Consider the following 21,253-nt stretch of genomic DNA (forward strand, 5'->3'; position numbering starts at 1 on the left):
CTGACTGACTTTACAAAAGCTTCATAGAGCTGCTTCACTGGAAACTGATGAGTTTTGAGATCCACCCTTTTCTCATTTCACTAGGGATCAGTGACTCTTCCGAGGAAGTGGTTGTATTTTACAGGGAGCCACAATGTTCCCTTTGGCGCCCATTACAATAATAATATAATGATGATGGTGTTGAGAAGAAATAAAATATAAATCCTGTAAACCTAAGTTGTTTCCTAACCCCTTTTGCCTTCATTAAAAAAAAAAAAAAATCAGGGATCAGGTGGTGATATGCCTGGTTAAGCACACACATTACAGTGCACAAGGACCCAGGTTCAAGCCCCTGGTCCCCACCTGCAGGGGGAAAGCTTCATGAGTGGTGAAGCAGGGCTGCAGGTGTCTCTGTCTCTTTTCCTTTCTATCTCCTTGTCTCTCTTTCCCTGTCTATCTCCCATTCCTCTCTCAACTTTTCTGTCTTTACCCAATAATAAATAAAAATATTTTTTAAATGCTTATTAAAAAAAAAATCTGCGGGCGGGCCGGGTGGTGGCGCAGTGGGCTAAGCACACATAGTGTGAAGCATAAGGACCGCCACAAGAATTCGGGTTCGACTCCCCGGCTCCCCACTTGCAGGGGAGTCGCTTCACAGGCAGTAGAGCAGGTCTGCAGGTGTCTGTCTTTCTCTCCCCCTCTATCTTCCCCTCCTCTCTCCATTTCTCTCTGTCCTGCACAACAGCAACAATAACGGCAACAACAACAATGGGAAAAAGATGGCGGCCAGGAGCAGTGGATTTGTAGTGCAGGCACCGAACCCCAGTGATAACCCTGGAGGCGAACAAACAAAAATCTACACATCTACAGAAGGAGATTGGAGATTAATTTGAAAGAGGCTCGTCTTTATTTTTAAAATGCTTTGAAATCCCTCTGTGGTGGTGTCTCTCTACAGGAACGACTATGGAGGACCGGTAGGCGGCTCCCTTGGTAAAGTATAAACCTTGCTGTGCCTAAGACCCCAGTTTCAAGTCCCCAGCACTTCATGGGAGCACCAAGGACAGCACTGGGAGAGTAGATCAGTGCTATGATGTCTCTTCCTCTCTGTCTCTATTTATAACAAAAAGAATGAAAAATGTCTGTCTGTGAGCAGTGGAATCATGCGTGTATGGAGGCCAAGGAAAAAAGTGTAAAAGAAAATACTTTGTGTTCATTCTACTCTTGGGATAAGTGTGTATACCGTTTTATTTTTTTAATATTTATTTATTTATTTACTCCCTTTTGTTGCCCTTGTTGTTATTGATATCATTGTTGTGGAATAGGACAGAGAGAAAGGGAGAGAGGAGGGGAAGGCAGAAGGGGGGAGAGAAAGACAGACCCCTGCAAACCTGCTTCACCACTTGTGAAGCGACTCCCCTGCAGGTGGGGAGCCAGGGGCTCGAACCAGGATCCTTATGCTGATCCTTGCGCTTTGTGCCACCTGCACTTAACCCGCTGTGCTACTGCCCGACTCCCGTGTATACCTTTTCTAACTGACATTTTCAGCAGAAGGGATTGGTATTTGTTGGACTAGGACAGACAGATGACAAACCAATCATCCCATCCACATCTAATTACATTTGCAATTATATGTGGTATTGCTAGCTTGGTGGATGGGATATCCTGATTTAATACAGCAGTTTGATTATCCATTTCTCTCTCTCTCTCTTTTTAAAATCTTTATTTGTTGGATAGAGACAGAAATTGAGAGGGAAGGGGGTGATAGAGAGGGAGAGAGACAGAGAGACATCTGCAGCCCTGCTTCACCACTTGTGAAGCTTTCCCCCTGCAGTTGGGGACCAGGGGCTCCAACCTGGGTCCTTGCGCACTGTAACACTCAACCAGGTGCGCCACCAACTGGCCCCCTTATCCATTTCTCTTTTCACTTCAAATCACTGGCAGTGGAAACAGCAGGCAGAATGACGGCAAAGATCCCCATACATATTTCTCTAGAGAGAGAATCAAAGAACTACCCCCAAGCTTTCATTTCTGACTCATCCTTACTGAGTATTTACCACATGCCAAAAAGATTTGCCATTTTTTTCTTCAGAGTGCATGCTTTGCTTAAGATTTCTCGCTCACTTCTCAGAAAACACATAGGCCCTTGTGCACTGAAAGGTTTGGATCTTCTTTGCATCAGGATTCAAGGCCTGTTGCCCAGGAGGTGGTACAGTAGATAAAGCATAGGACTCTCAAGTATGAGGTCCCAAGTTCAAACCCTGGTACCTCATGCTCTAGTTCTCCCTCTGCCTTTCCCCACCAATCTCTCATTCATAAATAATAAAATCATTAAAAACAGTTTTTCCTCAAGCCCTGTATCTCCTTCCTTGAAGGCCCTCCGAGGGTGGAGTTTGATTTTGTTAAGATATTTTTTTCTTTTTCATTAAATAAGCCCCAGGATGAGAAACTGTTTTAGAATAAACAAAGATTGTATCATGGACATTGTCTCATATCACTACATACTTATAAATAGCATAGTGACCATCTTAGTTTCTTAACATTCACCTAAGTCTTGGTTCACATATTTTATTTATTTCTCTTAAGTAGAATTACTAGATCATTGTCTATTAATATTTCTAAGGTTCTTTGAAGAACTTGCCAGACCCATTTTCAGAGTTTGTAGTAAATTGCAGTCTTGTTGGTGTTCATAGCCTTATTTCCTTGCCTTACTGCATATAAAATATCTTCACTGTTTTTTGTTTGTTTGATCTTAGTTTTTCTCTTTTTCTTTCTTGTATTTTTAATGGTTGCCAGGGGTAAACTAAAGGCTCACACTTGTTCTGTTACCACTAAGCTGCCTGTGGGGCCCGGTTTTTCAGTGTGTGCGAGAGAGGGAGGGAAGCGACAGAGAGGGCACAGGCATCAAGCATTACTCCACCCTCCATGGAGCTCTGATTTTCTTGTTATTCTCCAGGGTTGCCAGGAATTGAACTGAAGGCTTCACACATGCAAGGCAGAGCTCTGTCACTGAGCTACCTCTCTCACTCTTGATTTTTCTTATTACTAATGAAATTTGGACAGTTTTTCACATGCTAATTTGACATTCTTAATTGTTTTCTGAGTTGCCTGTGTATATACTCTGCCTGTATTTTTAATGGGGTTTTATATTTGCCTCATTCATTTAAATATGAACTTATTTCACAGGGGCCGGGCAGTGTCGCACCCAGGTAAGCGCACTTAGTACTAAGCACAGGGACTGCACAAGGAACCAGGTTTGAGCCTCTGCTTCCCCACCTGCAGGGGGATGCTTTACAGGCAGCGAAGCAGATCTGCAGGTGTCTCTCTCTCCCTTTCTACCTCCCCTTCTCTCTCAGTTTCTCTTTGTCTTATCCAGTAAAATGGAAAAAATGGCCACCAGGAACAGGGGACTCATAGTGCCTGCAGTGAGCCCCAGCAATAACCCTGGAGGCAAAATAAATAAATAAATATGAAATTATTTCATACTAAGGGTGTTAAAATGCTACCTTTAATTTTTATTGGCTATATTTAGGATTAAGTTATTTAGGATTAAGTATATCCAGTTGCATTATTTACAATCATATAATTTATTGTTTGTTTGTTTGTTTTGCTTCCAGGGTTATCGCTGGGGCTCAGTGCCAGCACTATGAATCCACTGCTCCTGGAGGCCGTTTTTCTCATTTTGTTGCCCTTGTTGTTGTTGTTGTTATTGTTGTTGTCATTGCTGTTGTTGTTGGATAGGTCAGAGAGAAATCAACAGAGTAGGGGAGAGAAAGATAGACACTTATAGACCTGCTTCACCACTTGAGAAGTGACACCCCCCCCCCCCCCCGCAGGTGGAGAGCCGGGGGCTTGAACCAGGATCCTTACACTGGTCCTTGTGCTTCATGCCATGTGCGCTTAACCCGACTCCCAATTATATAATTTATAATATAATGTTTTCTACGATAAGATCAGCTTTTATCATTTGATAGAAAAGGCAGTTTTTTAATGCTTTATAAGTTAAAAAGTACATGCTTTAGAGCATAGTAAATAAAATATCTGTGACATTAACTTCTTCAAGAAGAAGGGAAAGGGGCCAGGTGGTAGTAGAGCTGATTGAGTGCACATATTACCCTGCACAAGGACCCCAGTTCAAGCTCCTAGTCCCCACATGCGGTGGAGAAGCTTCATAAGTGGTGAAGCAGTGCTGCAGGTGTCTCTCTGTCTCTCCCATTTCCCCTGTGCCTCTCAGTTTCTCTCTGTCCTGTCAAATAATAATAATAAATTGAAGGAAAAACATATGGGTTAAACTGTGAGGAGTCTTGTTCCTACTTTGGAGATCTACAGATGCCATTTAAATTCCTTCTACAGGGAGTCGGCTGGTAGTGCAGCGGGTTAAGCGCAGGTGGCACAAAGCACAAGGACCAGCGTAAGGATCATGGTTCAAGCCCCGGCTCCCCACCTGCAGGGGAGTCGCTTCACAAGTGATGAAGCAGGTCTGCAGGTGTCTATCTTTCTCTCCCCCTCTCTGTCTTCCCCTCCCCTATCCATTTCTCTCTGTCCTATCCAACAACGACGACAACAATAATAAGTACAGCAATCAAAACAACAAGAACAACAAAAAGGGAATAAATAAATATTTTTAAAAGATTAATTAAAAAATAAAAATAAATAAATTCCTTCTACATTTAATGTATGGCCTCTCCAGACTGCTTGTTGCAGTATTGGCACCCGTGCCCAGGCTAATCGCTTGAGAATGGTATGGAGCGCCTTTATTTGCTTGATTCCAGAAAAAATTCTAGTCCTTTAGACCTCATTCCCATACCTTAGTTTCCTCATTCTTCCCAAAGGTTCTCAACCGCAGCCCTTCATGTGTTCTTTTTCAACTTTCAGATAATTCTTCCTCGCTCCAGGAGGATGAAGAGGTAGAGATGGAGGCGGAGAGCTGGCAGGCCAGCAGCCCAGCCATGAACGGACACCCTGCTACTCCGGTGACCTCTGCCCGCTTCCCCAGCTGGGTCACTTTTGATGACAATGAGGTCAGCCACCCTTTGCCTCCTGTCCCCTCTCCTCTGAAGCCAGATATACCACCTACTGCATCTGTGACCCCAGATGTACCCTCTAACTCAACTGGGTCATTTAAGAGAGAACGTCCCAAGAGTACTTTGATGAACTTGCCCAAAGTTCAGAAACTGGACATTTCCTCCCTGAACCAACCCCCGTCCATAACAGAGGCTCCACCGTGGAGAGCCACCAACCCTTTCCTGAACGAGACCTTACAGGATGTCCAGCCGTCCCCCATCAACCCCTTCAGCGCCTTCTTTGAAGAGCAAGAGAGACGTTCCCAAAACAGTTCCGTTGCCAGTACCGCAGACAAAAGCCAAAGAGACTCCCTCATTGTCGTCTACCAGGATGCCATCAGCTTTGATGACTCAAGCAAAAGCCAGTCCCACTCTGAGGCTGTTGAGAAACTCAAACAGCTCCAGATTGATGATCCGGACCACTTGGGCAGCGCGGCACTGCCTGACGATGACCCGATCGCCTGGGTTGAACTGGATGATCACCTGCCGGGGTCTGCATCAGCTCAACGCAGGGACGGGTGGCAGATGATGCTGAGGATACCTGAGAAGAAAAACATCATGTCCTCCAGGCACTGGGGGCCCATCTACATCAAACTGACAGACCGTGGTTACCTGCAGCTCTACTACGAGCAGGGCCTGGAGAAACCATTCCGCGAACTCAAGCTGGAGATCTGGCACGAGATCTCAGAACCGCGGCTCCAAAACTATGATGAGAACGGCCGGATCCACAGCCTGCGCATTGACCGTGTGACCTACAAAGAGAAGAAGAAATACCAGCCCAAGCCTGCCGTGACCCACACAGCAGAGCGGGAGCAGGTGATTAAGCTGGGTACCACCAACTACGACGACTTCCTGAGCTTCATCCGTGCGGTTCAGAACCATCTCATGAGCCTGCCAGTGGTGTCCACGGACCTGACCACCGTCGGCTTGAATTACCTGGAAGAGGAGATGACCGTGGATGTCAGAGATGAATTCTCAGGGATCGTGGGCAAAAAAGACAGCCAGATTCTGCAGCACCGCGTCCTGACCCGGATACACGTCCTGACTTTCTTATCCGGGCTGGCGGAGTGTCGCTTGGGGCTCAACGACGTGCTTGTCAAAGGGAACGAGATCGTCTCCCGACAGGCCATCATGCCCACCACCACCACCAAGTGGATCAAGCTCCACGAGTGCCGTTTCCACGGCTGCGTGGACGAGGATGTCTTCCACAACTCGAGGGTGGTGCTGTTCAACCCCCTGGATGCGTGCAGGTTTGAGCTGATGCGGTTCCGCACGGTGTTTGCAGAGAAGACCTTGCCCTTCACGCTCAGGACGGCAGCCAGCATCAACGGGGCGGAAGTGGAGGTGCAGAGCTGGCTCCGCATGTCCCCCGGCTTCTCCTCTAACCGAGACCCTCTCACCCAGGTGCCCTGTGAGAACGTGATGGTTCGCTACCCCGTGCCCAGCGAGTGGGTGAAAAACTTCCGCAGGGACAGTGTCCTGGGGGAGAAGTCTCTGAAGGCCAAAGTGAACCGGGGGGCCAGTTTTGGCTCGACAAGTGTCTCTGGCTCGGAGCCCGTCATGAGAGTCACTCTGGGGACGGCCAAATACGAGCATGCCTTCAACGCCATCGTGTGGAGGATAAGCCGGCTGCCCGACAAGAACTCAGGTGGGTGGAGGCTCCTCGTCTCTGAGTGCCACCCTGCGGTTGCCACAGAGCTAGGGTCAGCGTCCCATGCCCTGTTTCCCTGCAGAGTACTGAGTTCAGTTGTGTGACGGGCAGGCTTATGGAGGGGCAGCTGGACAAGAAAAACTAAAGCTCTTTGAGCAAAATAAGCAGAGGACATGAGCGACCCACTTTGCACCCTCTTTTCACTTTCTCACAGCACGCTTCCTCCCCAAAGTATGCATTACTTTGCTTATGAATTCCCCATCTTTGTTGACTCATCACAGATCACAGTCTTTGTTTTGTTTTATCTTATTTTATTTGCCACCAGGGTTATCAGCTGGGGCTCAGTGCCTGCACAATAAGTTCACCATTTCTGGGCTTCCCCCCCCCCCATTATAATAGACACAAAGAAAAATAGGGCAAGAGTGGGAGAGAGAACCATTTGTGAAGTTTCCTCTTTCAGGTGGGGACCAGGGGTTCAAACCTAAGTCCTCTCACCGGGTAACTTGTATGCTTTAGTGGTTGTGCCACCACCTGGCCCCTGGCTCATTACGGTACTATCTGGGCCCTGTTTCCAGGTCACAGAAGGCCACTGGGTTAGCCATGCCCAGGGCATAGGCAACAGGGTCACTTTATAACCAGTCACAGATATAAGCACAGGTGAGGAGTTGAAGGTAGGACTCCAGCCAGTCTGTGCAAGAGGCCTGCCAGTCCCTCACTTCTCTAGCTCAGAATTGAGAGTCAGGGATCTGGAAGAGGAGAGGTGGCCTCCAGTTAGGCCAGAGAACCAACCAGGACATGAAGGTTCACAAGGCTGCAATTCTGTCTGGCGAAAAGTTGAGGAAGGAAGGTTTTGCTTTAAATACAAAAACCTGGCCGCTCTCCCCTCTCAGTGCTGCCTTTGTGCTCGAGTGACACAAGGGCTGTCCTCCTGGGTCCAGTAAGAGCTAGTGAAACGACAGGGCTAGGAAGTACTCATGCAACTCGAATAGCCCTACTTCTTTTTTTTTATATCTGTTTTATTTCTTTCTTCTTTTATTCTTTTCTTTTTATGGTCACCATGCATGTCACTGGGGTTTGGTACCTACACAAGGTATCCACCTCTCTTAGTGGCTTTCTCCTTCTCCTTCTCCTTCTTCTCCTTCTCCTTCTCCTTCTCCTTCTCCTTCTCCTTCTCCTTCTCTTCCTTCTCCTTCTCCTCCTTCTTCTTTTTGATAGAAACAAAGAGGAATTGAGAAGAAGGGGCAGTAGAGAGGAAGAGATAGAAAAAGAGACACCTGCAGCACTGCTTCACTGCTCGTGAAACTTCTCTCTACAAGTGGGGACTGGGGACTTGAGCCCAGGACTTTGTACATGGTGACCTGTGTGCTCTACCTGGCCTCCTAATAGCCTTTTTTTTGGGGGGGGAATTAAAAATTTTATTCGGGAAAATCAAAATATTCATGTTAGAACATGAGAGAGAGAGAAATATGAGGGGTTTGGTGGGGGAGGGTAAATAGCATAATGGTTATGCAAACAGACTCTCATGCCTGAGGCTCCAAAATCTCAGGTTCAATCCCTTGCACCTCCATAAGCCAGAGCTGAGCAGTGCTCTGCTTAAAAGAAAAGAGAGAGAGAAATACAGGGGGAGAGAGAGAGAAACAGAATTAATACTTACATGATGACCCGGACAGAGAGCAAGAGAAGCCCACAGGTCTAGCTTTTAACACCCAAGCCCCACCTCCACCTTTCCAAGCCACGCCTGTCACCATTCCCATTTTCTGGGTGGTCCCCTCCATGTACCTACTGTCCCTCAACATTCCCCCCTCTAGGAATATGGACCCAGAATTCCTTTTGGAATGTTGAAGGACAGAGTTTCGAGCTTCTGTAACTGCTTCTTGCTGACATGTGGGCAGTTGCCTGGTCGATCCATACTCCTAGACAGACCTGTTCTGTCCCTAATATTTCCTTGCTAGGGTAGGGCCCTGGAGAGGTGAGGTTTCTGGACACTTCACCATGTGGTCATCTGTGCAGGGAGGTCAGGGTGGGAGTCATGGCAGCATCTGGGACTTAATGGTTGAAAGGTAGCAAAGTATACAAATGTTTAATAAATAGAGGGCCAAAATATAAGATTAGAGCCAATGAGAGTTATTAAACTCAGGATGAGAGATAGCTAAGATGTCTATTTAGGTATAAACATTCTTAGGAGACTGAGACTATAACAATCTATTTTTTATAGAAAGATTATTGATATTTATTAATGAGAAAGATAGGAGAGAGAGAAAGAACCAGACATCACTCTGGTACATGTGCTGCTGGGGATGGAACTCAGGACCTCACGCTTGAGAGAGTCCTGTGCTCTATCCACTGCACCACCTCCTGGACCATCTATAATAATATTTTACTGAGCTATTACCATAAAGGCAACAGGCTTACTTCTTAAAGTGAATCTGGGTAACCCTAGTGGTAAGCAGCAAGCCCACAGCCCCACAATCCCTTAAGCCACATCTTCTCGTGTTTATAATAAAATCTGCCCATCTGTTAAGAGAAGTGGATATCTTAGCCCAGCCCAAAGAACAGGTCTGGGAAATTTTTTGATTGAGACATCTTTCTCTTACACAGAAACTCTTCCTTTCCTTCTCACTGTGAAATCCTCCCCGCAAATGAAGCACAGAGTCTTCATCTCCTGCTCTGAGTTTGAAGTGGGTGTATTGTTGGTCACTGAGCAGTGTGATAGCGAGAGGCTGTAGGATCTCTCAACCCCCCCTCTACACACACACATGCGCACACACACACACGCGCACACACACACACACACACACACACACACACACACACACACACACACACAGGCAGTGCCCCTCACCCCACCCCAAGGGTACTGTGTCAGACATTGGGTATAGCAGCATGACTGAAGAGAGAATTGGACCTCTGTTTGAGGATGAATTTGCTACCCCCTATTTCTAAACTGTCAGAATTTTTAAAAACAAATTCTCCCTCTGTACTTGCTTCTTCATTTCCTCCCAAGTCAGCACTGTAATTACTTGGTGATAACACTGTGATTTCTGCCTTTCTTTGATGGAAGAAAAGAGAAGCCTCACACTCTGTCGTGGTGTTTGGGAGCAAAATGGCAGTGATAAGGATGAAATTACTGTTTACTGGCTAGAGTATCAGCATAAGAGACAAGGCCTGGGGCTTGGGAGCTTGTAGCTCTTGAGTTTACTAAGCATGGACTCAGATCATTTCACTCTGGACTTACTGGACTTTCAGGCTGGGAGGAGCTTGGGAATAAATCAGTCAAACCTCTTTATTCTACAGATAAGAAAATCAAGGACCAAGAGGTGGCATGACTCCTCTGAAGTTACAAAGCCACACCCAGGGGTCTCTTCTCAATGCCATTTGTCCTTTTAGTAGAAAACACATAATAAACACAGACTAGAGGTGCTTTCTGCTGTGACAGCATAGCTGTGTAATTTCCACAGTGCAGGCGTTGAAAGGTACTAGGTGAGGGTATTGTTTGTGTGCTTATAAGCAACACCGATAGACTAACTACCTTGAGGTTTCTTTAGAAATGTTGGGGAGCTCCCAGTTCTCCATGTGCACCTCTTTTCCCTCTCTCTGACTTCCCCTCCTTTCTCAATTTTTTTTCTGTCCTATCCAACAACAGTGACGGCAGTCAGCAACAACAACAGGAAAGATAGCCACCTGGAGCAGTGGATTCGATATGGCAGGCAGTGAGCCTCAGTGATAACCCTGGAGGCAAAAAAAAATGTTGCAGGATTGGGGAGGTAACATAACAGTTATTTAAAGAAAAAAAAGTTATGTAAGGAGACTCTCATGCCTGAGGCTCCTAAACCCCAGGTTCAATTCCCCAGACCACCATAAGCCACACAGCTGTCTAAAGGGGGAAAAAGAAATATTGGAGGATATAGACAACTCAGAGAACCCAAGAAAAAGTTGAACAACTAGGCATCACAGAGAACATTCTAGAAAGCATGAATGTGGGCTGTTTCCTTAGACTCCAGTCTGGGGAAAAATCATCACAAACCGTCTTATGTCCTTGTGCTATTTGGCTCAAGAGTTAAGGGTGGAGTTATATGTTCTAACTGATACCACCACAAAGATGATATGCAGCACTGAAGAAGTCCACCCCCCTCCACACACACACACACACACACACACACACACACACACACACACACACACAAAGAAAATGAAGAAAAAACCTTTCTTTGCTAGGATTCCATCTCTCATTAGACCAGGAAACAGGGATCTAAATATTTTTGGGTTTGTTTTACTTATTTTATTGAGGGGTTAATAGTTTGCAGTGTAGTGTTTGACACATAGGCACAGTCTCTCATCTCTTCTTGATTGGTGTCTAGGAGATGCACCACGATGCCCCCAATGCCTTTGCCCTGTTTCCTTCTTCTCCCAGAGTGCTTTGCTTTGGTGCAATACGCCACACCCAGTTGAAGTTTTACCTTATGCCCCCCACCCCTTTTACTGTCTTTTATTTTTAAGTCCCACCTATAAGTGAGACCATTCGATATTGGTCTTCCTCTTTCTGGCCTGTCTCACCCAATAGGTTGCCTTCAAGTTCTAACTACAATATGGCAGAAGAGCTGACCTCATCACTTTAACAGCTGCATGGTAATCCATTGTGTATACATACCGCAACTTTTGAAAAAATTTAAATATTTATTTACTTATTCACTCCCTTTTTGTTGTAGTTATTATTGTTGTTATTGATGTCATCGTTGTTGGATAGGACAGAGAGAAATGGAGAGAGGAAGGAAAGACAGAGAGGGGGAGAAAGAGAGAGAAAGACACCTGGAGACCTGCTTCACTGCGTGTGAAGCGACTCCCCTGCAGGTGGGGAGCCGGGGGCTCAAACCGGGATCCTTACGCCGGTCCTTGTGCTTTGCGCCACGTGCGCTTAACCCGCTGCGCTGCTATCTGGCTCCCGTACCACAACTTTTTAACCATCCATCTGTCGTTGGGCATCTGGGTTGCTTCCAAGTTTGGGCTATTACAAACTATGCTGTTATGAAAGGAATCTTAATTTTAATGTAAAATTTTCTTAATGTCAGCAAGAAAAATGGTAAAATGCAAAACTGACCAAATTCAATGTCATAACTAATATACTAGCTTTCAAAACTGTTCTTTCCTTCAGATCAGAAAAATAGCACACTGGTATAGAGTGCCCCATATGTTTGTGGGTTTGATCTTAGACATTATATTTAAGGGGGGGCAGGCATAATGGTTTTATGCAAAGAGACACTCATACCTGAGACTCCAGAGTCCCAGGTTCTGTTCCCCACAGCACCATAAGCCAGGGGTGAACAGTGCTCTGATTAAAAAAATAAATACATAAGAGCTGGGCCGTAGTGCAACAGGTTAAGCACACATGGCGCAAAGCGCAAGGACAGATGTTAAGGATCCCAGTTCAAGCCCCCAGCTCCCCACCTGCAGGGGGAGTCGCTTCACAAGCAGTGAAGCAGGTCTGCAGGTGTCTGTCTTTCTCTCCCCTCTCTCTTCCTCTCCTCTCTTGAATTTCCCTCTGTCTTCTCCAGCAACAACAGCAGCAGCAACAAGAACAGCAATCAGAACAAGGGCAACCAAATGGGGAAAACGGCCGCCAGGAGCAGCGGCTTTGTGGTGCAGGCACCGAGCCCCGGCGGGAACCCTGGAGGCAGATAAATAAATAAATAGATTTAAAAAAATACTTTAAAATTGTACTTCTAGGGCAGGGAGGTATAGCACAGCAGTTTAAGCCAAAAGACTTTCCTGCAGGAGGAACTGTGATCCCATATTTAATCCATACCACCAGCCAGAGCTGAGCAGTGCTTTGGTCAAATTTGAAAAGAATACGTGTGTGTTTTCATATCTGCTCAGCAACCCTGCACATCTACTGACTGCTTCTCAGAATCAAAATAGAATGCTACTTTGACAGAGTTTGCTATAAATTTTACGTTTTGGTGGCATGAGAAGAAGTTAAGTGACGATTTCTCAGTACCCCAACAAAGTTCAAATAAAGGTAAGTAGAATTTACCTGACAGTCAAGTTGCCTTTGGATTAAATTGCGGTTCATCTGTATGCTCTGCAGTCATCTGAATCCACCACAGTATATTGGGAGGCGTTTATATAATTTTGGAGTCAATCAGATAGATTGGAGTTTTATTCCCAAGGCTTGAATTAAATGGTTTTATGATCACAGGCAATTTACTTAAACCTCTCCAAGAAATCTCATTTACCTCATCTATGAAACAGAGTTATTAATATCTCACTCATTACAAATGAAATTAGAGAATGCTTTTACGGGTTTTTTTTTAATTTAAGAAAGGAGACATTAACAAAATCATAGGATGGGGGGGGTACAACTCCACACAATTCCCGCCACCCAATCTGTATATCCCGTCCCCTCCCCTGATAGCTTTCCCATTCTCTATCCCTCTGGGAGCATGGACCCAGGGTCATTGTGGGTTGCAGAAGGTAGAAGGTCTGGCTTCTGTAATTGCTTCCCCGCTGAACATGGACGTTGACTGGTCGGTCCATACTCCCAGTCTGCCTCTCTCTTTTCCTAGTAGGGTGGGTCTCTGGGGAAGCGGAGCTCCAGGACACATTGGTGGGGTCTTCAGTCAGGGAAGCCTGGCCGGCATCCTGATGGCATCTGGAACCTGGGGGCTGAAAAGAGAGTTAACATACAAAGCCAAACAAATTGTTGAAGAATCATGGACCCAAAGGTTGGAATAGTGGAGATAAAGTGTTGGGGGGGGGGGGGGCTACTCACTGCAAACTCTAGTGTACTTCTGCTTTCAGGTATATATTTGCCCTGGTGTATGGATACGTGTGAACATATGCTCTCTCTCCTGGAACCTGGTCTATATCTAGGTTTTGGGACTTTGTTAGGAAGTGAACCACCTGGGATAGAGTTAGAGAATACTATGAAAGGAAAGGTCTCACCCAAGTGATGAAGCTGAAGGGTTGTCATTCCACACCTGAAGTCTCTGGACACAGTCTGAAGTGAAGCATGCTGGGGTGGCACTCGTTGTATTGATTAGGTTGCGATCAGCGGATGCAATATTATTTGATAAGAATTGGGAGAAGCATATGGGAAAGTGGGCTTTTACGGGTCTTAATACTTACCCTGGCTTGCAAGAAATGTTTAATAAGTGACAACAATGTACAGACACACCTGACTTTTTTTTTTAATTATATTTATTTATATTTATTTTCCCCTTTTGTTGCCCTTGTTTTTATTCTTATAGTTATTATTGTTGTTGTTATTGTTGTCATCGTTGTTGGATAGGACAGAGAGAAATGGAGAGAGGAGGGGAAGACAGAGAGGGGGAGAGAAAGACAGACACCTGCAGACCTGCTTCACCACCTGTGAAGCGACTCCCCTGCAGGTGGGGAGCTGGGGGCTCGAACCAGGATCCTTATGCCAGTCCTTGTGCTTTGCGCCATGTGCGCTTACCCCACACCTGACTTTTTTACACTTCATAATGTGTCCTTTGTTAGTTGAAGGTTGGTGGTGACATTGCATTAAGCTCATCTTTTTCTTTTCTTTCCTCCTCCTCCCTGCCCCCCTCTCCTCCTCCTCCTTTTTGCCACCTGGTCTTTACCAGGGCTTCACTACTCCCTGCAGACTTTTTTTTTCTTGTTTCCTAGAAAGAGAGGGAGAGACAGAGGGGGAAAGAAAGGAGGAGAGAAGCCACAGCAACCCTCCACTCTGTGTAAAGCTGTGGTAGGTGGGGGCTTGAAGCTAGATACTCATGGGCGGCCAAGTATACCCTCTGGTTGAACCATCTCCCAGTTCCCTCTGTTGTGTCATTTAAAAAATTATCTTTCTACAACAACAATATAAACAAGGGCAACAAAAGGCTTGATAGTCCAGTGCCTTATCCACTGCGCCACCTCCCAGACCACTTTAAACACCCTTTTCCAAAATGAATGCAAATTTTCCAGTTAATTTCCCAAAGTAGTTTAGAAGTAACCATTGAGACGTGCTACATTTGTGAAACTACAAAATAAATATTGCACTCTGTAACATTTTCCTTGGGGAGTGGGTGTGTAAATCCTCACTCTCTGAGATTAAAAAAAAAAATCCTGCTCAGACCAGTGAAGGAAAATCACAATGTTTATGTGGGGAAACTCAAATAACTAAGGGCTGCTTTGGTTACGTAATAAGTCTGAAGTCCTCTCATGTTGTCTCTCCACAGAGGGCTGCCCTATCCACCCTGATCTTGTGGTTTGGGGCCTGTGTGATTATGACTCAGACACAGCAGCAAAGAACGCTTTAGGCTCCAGCTGCTGGGCTCAGTTCTTAGCCCTGTCACCTTCCAGCTGTGCCACTGGACAGTTCACGCCACCTCCCAAAGCCTGTGTGTTCTCCTCTGCAGTTTATAGGAGTTACCACCTCCAGGAGTTGTTAGGAAGATGGAAAGAGACAATGAGTGTGAAGCACTTATTGCATTCCTCCGTCGAAGCCTCTACAGGCGTTTCCTGTCAAGTGTGGTGGATAACGGTGATGTGACGATAGTGCTGACAGGCACAGAGCTTCTTCTCTCTCAAATCTCTATAATAATCCTCAAATGGAAAGTAGGCCTTCAGTTACCATTCCCATACTAGAGAACTTGCTGTAGATTCACAGAATTAAGGAGGCAAAGGCCACTGCCTGGCTTTGTCCAGCCAACCTCTTTCTACTATCCCAGCCTCCCTGTTTTACAGATGAGGACTCAGGTCTGCAGAGAACAGGGACTTAGAGTGAAGGGTCTCTGTCGCTTTGCAAGAGATCAGGAAGTCAAATCCGTGTATCCCAATTATTAGTCTCTCTCTGGCACTGTGCCGTTTGCTTCCCTAATCCATGTGATGATGTATTTAGGACTTTGTCCATCGACTAAGCCATTCACTCATAAAAATACAAGAAGCATTTTCTTTTTTCTTTTTTTTTGTTTAGTTTTTAAATTTTTTTTAATATTTATTCACTTTCCCTTTTTGTTGCCATTGTTGTTTTATTGTTGTAGTTATTATTGTTGTTGTACTGATGTCGTCATTGTTGGATAGGACAGAGAGAAATGGAGAGAGGAGGGGAAGACAGAGAGGGGGAGAGAAAGATAGGCACTTGCAGACCTGCTTCACCACCTGTGAAGTGACTCCCCTGCAGGTGGAGAGCTTGAACCGGGATCCTTACACCGGTCCTTGTGCTTTGCGCCACCTGTGCTTAACCGCTGCGCTACCACCCGACTCCCTTGTTTGTTTTTTTGTTTTGTTTTTTATAGAAGCATTTTCAACATATGAAATGCTATGAAAATGGAATTCACTTTTCAAAGGGAAGTGGTGATTTTGCTCTAGCTGGCTGCTGGTGTTTTACTAGGTGCTAAGTGCTGGTCCTTTCTAGCGGTCTACAGGCAGTATTTGTGCTTCTTCTAGCGTTTGCCCTTCTTCCGTAGCCAGTCAACAGCGTCAGGTTGAGCCTGATGTAAAGTTTCGAGACCTCCTTTGAATCTGGAGAGGTGGCAGTCGTTGACAATGTGGGTCATAGTCTGTCTGGAGCCGCAGGGGCAGTTCGGGTCATCTCTGGCTCCCCAGCGATGGAACATAGCGGTGCACCGGCCATGGCCTGTTCGATATCCGCATATATTGGCAGGTCCGGTCGAGCGTAGATGTGGGAAATGAACTTAGATGATACCGCATCCCGACAAATATCTGGCGGGGCGATGTTGCTAAGAACTGGCAGCCATGGAACCGGGGTGGAACGGATGGTTCCAGAAATGATCCTCATGGAGGAATATAATTTGGAATCGACCAAGTGGACATGGGGGCTACGGAACCATCCTGGGGCACAGTATTCTGCAGTGGAATAGCATAATGCCAGAGAGGATGATCGTAGTGTGGAAGCGCTCGCGCCCCATGAGGAGCTGGCCAGTCTTGCAATGATGTGATTCCTCGCGCCCACCTTTGCTGCAGTTTTTATGAGATGTTCGTGAAATGACAGGGTGCGATCGAGAGTAACGCCGAGATAGACTGGCTGGGCTTCATGCCGGATTCTCGTGTCGCCAAGCTGCACGTTAAGCTCACGTGAGACCAAGGCATGGTGTAGATGGGAGACAGATGATACCGCTTTTGCAGTGCTAGGGATTAGTCACAATTTTTTACAGTAATCAGATATCAGAGACATGTCTTTCGTGAGTGTTTCCTCGAGGATGTCAAACTTGGATGCCTGAGTTGCACAGCAGATGTCATCGGCGTAGATGAACTTCCTTGAAGAAGTTTCTGGAAGGTCATTGATGTAAAGATTAAATAGCGTAGGAGCTATTTGTGCTGAGGAGTATTTGTGCTGAGCTCACTTAACACTCTGCCGTGAGCGGGCAGAATGGCCTCCACTTTTCAGGCAGTGAATTTTACTGCTAGTACACCCGTCAACTGTACAGAGTTTACATTCTGTCAAAGGGTCCAAGGTAGACTAGACTAGGGAGACAATATAGCGGTTGTGCAAATGACTTTCATGCCTGAGGCTCTGAGCTCCCTGCAACACCAAAAGCTCAGAGCTGAGCAGTGCTTCGGTAAAATAAAATAAAATAGAGTAAAATAAAATAAAATGGCCAAGACACATGAAGCAAAGTTGCTACTCCATCTTGGATCCTCTGAGAGCCAGACCTCTTTTATTCTGGGGCTAATGCATTGGTCTCTCATCCTCAGCTTCCTGATCTCTAGATATAGATATATATTTATATATATATATATATATATTTTCTCTTCTAGCTTCTGGTCACCCACATTGTTTCTTCTGCCACCTTGAACTTGGCTCAGATCGAGAAGTGCCTTCCAGCTTTGCCAGTCACGTGAACGTTGAGTTCAGCATGCCCACGACTTCTGCCTCCAAAGCCGCTGTGAGGTCCATCAGTGTGGAAGACAAGACAGACATCAGGAAGTGGGTCAATTATTCCGCACACTACAGCTACAAGGTAGCCTGGGGAGGCGTATGGCCGATGCACCTGAGTCTAAGTGCGTTTCTTTACTCTCGTATCCCCCACCTGCTGTTCGTTCTCACAGTGGAGCCTGACATGTTGCAAAGCGTTCCTACTGCCTTAGAGGGGTCTCCTCCTTCCTACCGTATGATTTGCTCCGACTTCAATGACTAATTCTTTAGTGAGAAAGAGAAAGGCTGGGAAAATAGAGTTGAGTCATAGGGACTGGGCAGTGGTGCATCCAGTAGAGAGCATGTGTTATGATGCTCAGGGACCTGGTTCAAGCCCCCTCCCTACCGCCCCCACCTGCAAGGAGGACGCCTTACAAATGGTGAAGCAGGTCTAGAGGTGTCTTTTTTGCTCCCTTTATAGCTTCCCCTCCCCTCTCGGTTTCTCTCTGTCGTTGCCAATAAAATGGAAAGAAAAAGGGAAAATGGTGGGGCCAGGTGGTGGCGCACCTGGTTGAGCGCACATGTTACAATGTGCAAGGACCCAGGTTCGAGTCCCCGGTCCCCACCTGCAGGGGGAAAGCTTTGCGAGTGGTGAAGCAGGGCTGCAGGTGTCTCTCTGTCGCTCTTCCTTTCTATCACCCCCTTCCCTCTTGATTTCTGGCTGTCTGTAGCCAATAAATAAATAAAAATTTAAAAAAAAAGGAAAAATGGCCACTGGGAGTGATGAATTCATAATTCTGGCACTGAGCCCCAGCAATAACCCTGATAGAAATTTTAGAGAGAGAGAGAAAGGGGTGGATGATATCCTATGGAATCAGAAATGCAGTAGGAGGAGAATAAAAGCCAAAGATGGAAAGAGAGCTAGTGAGGATTTTTCAGAGTGGTCTGATAATTTCATACTCTAACAATATCCTTATTAGATTTATATAGTGATTTTTTTTTTTAATTCTTAAATATGCTTCCTGGGGCGTGTGATCTAATACACTTAACTACTAAAAAGAACAAATGCTCCATCTTGTGACCCAAAGGAGAACAGCAACTTTCCTCAGATAATAAACACCTAGGCAGATGTTCTGTCTTAAATTATTTCTGAGCCAAGCATCATACGTATCCAGAGTGATCAGGAATGACAGTAATCTCCAAGTTTAATGTTAAAGTCTTTGAACTAATGTCAAATTCAGAGATGTCACTGGGAAAATCTACAATCAGATCTTTTAAAGTGGAAGAAAAATGGTAGAAAGGGCTTCAAATTGACTTTTCACACTCCCACATGATGAAAAAAAAATCGCAGCTTTTATTTTCTTAATTCCTACTTAATAGATGAGTTTATTTTAAACAAACAAACAAAGTGATCATGAGCACAGCAGCTTTAACAAGAAAATTCCCTAGTGTGGGTTAGATAGCATAATGGTTATGCAAACAGACTCTCATGCCTGAGGCTCCATCAATTCCCAGGTTCAGTCCCCTGCACCACTATAAGCCAGAGCTAAGCAGTTCTCTGGTAAAAAATTAAAAATAATAATAATAAATAAATAAAAACTAGAAAATTTCCAAGCTCAAAGAACTCCGCCTGAATTGGTAACAAAGGCTTCAGTACATCACTTGATGTGTGTCACTTTCAAGATAAGACTAATTTATTGATCTCTTAATAATTACAGCTATGGGGGCCAGGGGATAATTCAACCTGTAGAGTGCAGCTTTATTTTATTATTTAATATTATTGTTATTTTTGCCTCCAGGGTTATCACTGGGGTTCAGTGCCTGCACTATGAATCCACTGCTCCTGTGGCCATTTTTTTCTTTTTTCCTCAATTTTTTGAATAGGACAGAGAGAAATTGAGGAGGGGAAGACAGAGGGGGAAAAGAAAAATATAGACACTTGCAGACCTGCTTCACCGATTACGAAGCAATCCCCCTCCCCCCGCAGATGGGGAGCCAGGGGCTCAAACCGGGATCCTTGTGTGGGTCCTTGCGCTTCATACTATGTGCACTCCCCCCCCTTTTGTTGCCCTTGTTGTTGTTTTTTTATTAGTATTGTTGTTATTGATGTCATCGTTGTTGGATAGGACAGAGAGAAATGGAGAGAGGAGGGAAAGACAGAGGGGGAGAGAAAGATAGATACCTCAGACCTGCTTCACTGCCTGTGAAGCGACTCCCCTGCAGGTGGGGAGCCAGAGCTCGCACCAGGATCCTTATGCCGGTCCTTGTGCTTTGGGCCATGTGCACTTAACCCGCTGCGCTACCTACCGCCCAACTCCCCATACTATGTAACTTAACCCGGTGCACCATTGCCCAGCCTCCTAGAGTGCACACTTTTTCACATGCAAAGACCCAGATCCAAACCCCTGGCCACGGTGCCGGAGGAGTTATGCCAGGGGAGCAGTGCTGTGATCTCTCTCCAGCCCTCCCTCTCTCTTTCCCTATCCCACACCCTCCATCTTGAGAGGAGAAAAGAGCCTAGTAGAAGCATGTATGCACAGAGCCCTAAGGGATTATCTGGGCGGTAAAATGTAAAAATAGCAAAATAAATACAGCTATAATATTTTGCAGAAGATATAGGTAGAGCTGCAAATATTCTGAGGCTTATCAGTTTTGGAGATCTTAAAGAAAGCAAGTTATTAACTGCAATTACAAAGGAAGGTATGCGCTTGATGACCACTTCTGATTGGCTGGTGTATGTCTGCAGTAATGAAAGGCATCGATGAATGAGGCCCTGGCCTGACCCAAGCTTTTGGTGTAATGGAACCAGGCAGAGGTCCAAGTGGGGATATTCACAGGGGGAGCAGCACCTCAGTCTCCTGTGAGTCAAAAATAGCTTCACAGTAAAGATGACCTCTGTACAAGGCAGAAAGCAAAAAATTCCCAGAGGACTTGGTGGGGGCTCACCTGGTGGAGTGCACGTTATCATATACAAGTACCTGCACTCAAGCCCCTGGTCTCCCACCTGTGGGGTGGGGAGGAGGGGACCTTCAGGTATCTCTGCTTCTCTCTGTCTCTCCATGTATTTCGGTCTTTTCACTTCTATCAAATTGGGTACTGGTAGAGGTGGAGTCTTGCAGGCAGGCACTGAGCCCCAGCAATAATCCTGGTGGAGAGAGAGAGAGAGAAAATTTTCTTGGTGGAGAGTGAGAGAGAGGGAATTCCAGACTGAACAGTGTAAGTACAAAGCAGAAGCTGTGAAGAGAGGATTATAATTGCAGGATTAGGTCTGGGGAGATAGTATAACCATTATGCAAACGACTTCATGCCTAAAGCTCCAAAGTCTCAGGTTCGATCCCCAGTCCCACTTAAGTCAGAACTAAGCAGTGCTCTGGTAAAAATAAATCAATAGAGGGCCAGGCAGTGGCACACTCGATTGAGTGCACACATTACCATGTTGAAAGACCCAGGTTCAAGCTCCCATTCCCCACCTGCAGGGGGGACACTTCACAAGCGGTGAAACAGGTCTGCAGGTGTCTGTCTTTCTCTCTTCTTCTCCATCTCCCCCTCCATGTCTCCCTCCCCGTCTCAATTCCTCTCTGTCCTGTCAAGTAAACAGAAAAAGGGGAGACAAAAGTGGCTGCTAGGAGTGGTGTGGTCATAGTGCCAGCACTGTGCTCCCAGTGATAACCTGGTGGCAATAAAAAAACAATATATGTATATCTCTATGTTGGGTCAGTAACTTCT

At 45.7% G+C, this 21,253-nt stretch overlaps 1 protein-coding gene across 2 annotated transcripts in view; it reads left to right on the forward strand.

Moving 5' to 3' along the window:
* The window catches only part of STON2 (stonin 2), a 112,804-nt gene that overhangs the window by 83,033 nt on the left and 8,518 nt on the right, over window positions 1–21,253 (forward strand). For both annotated transcript variants that reach the window (XM_060181263.1, XM_060181264.1), the window contains 2 exons: window positions 4,852–6,687; window positions 17,431–17,633. In XM_060181263.1, coding sequence (XP_060037246.1) covers window positions 4,852–6,687; window positions 17,431–17,633 — 2,039 coding nt within the window. The remainder of the gene's footprint in view (window positions 1–4,851; window positions 6,688–17,430; window positions 17,634–21,253) is intronic.

This window comes from Erinaceus europaeus, chromosome 22, assembly GCF_950295315.1.
Source record: "Erinaceus europaeus chromosome 22, mEriEur2.1, whole genome shotgun sequence".
NCBI lineage: Eukaryota > Metazoa > Chordata > Mammalia > Eulipotyphla > Erinaceidae > Erinaceus > Erinaceus europaeus.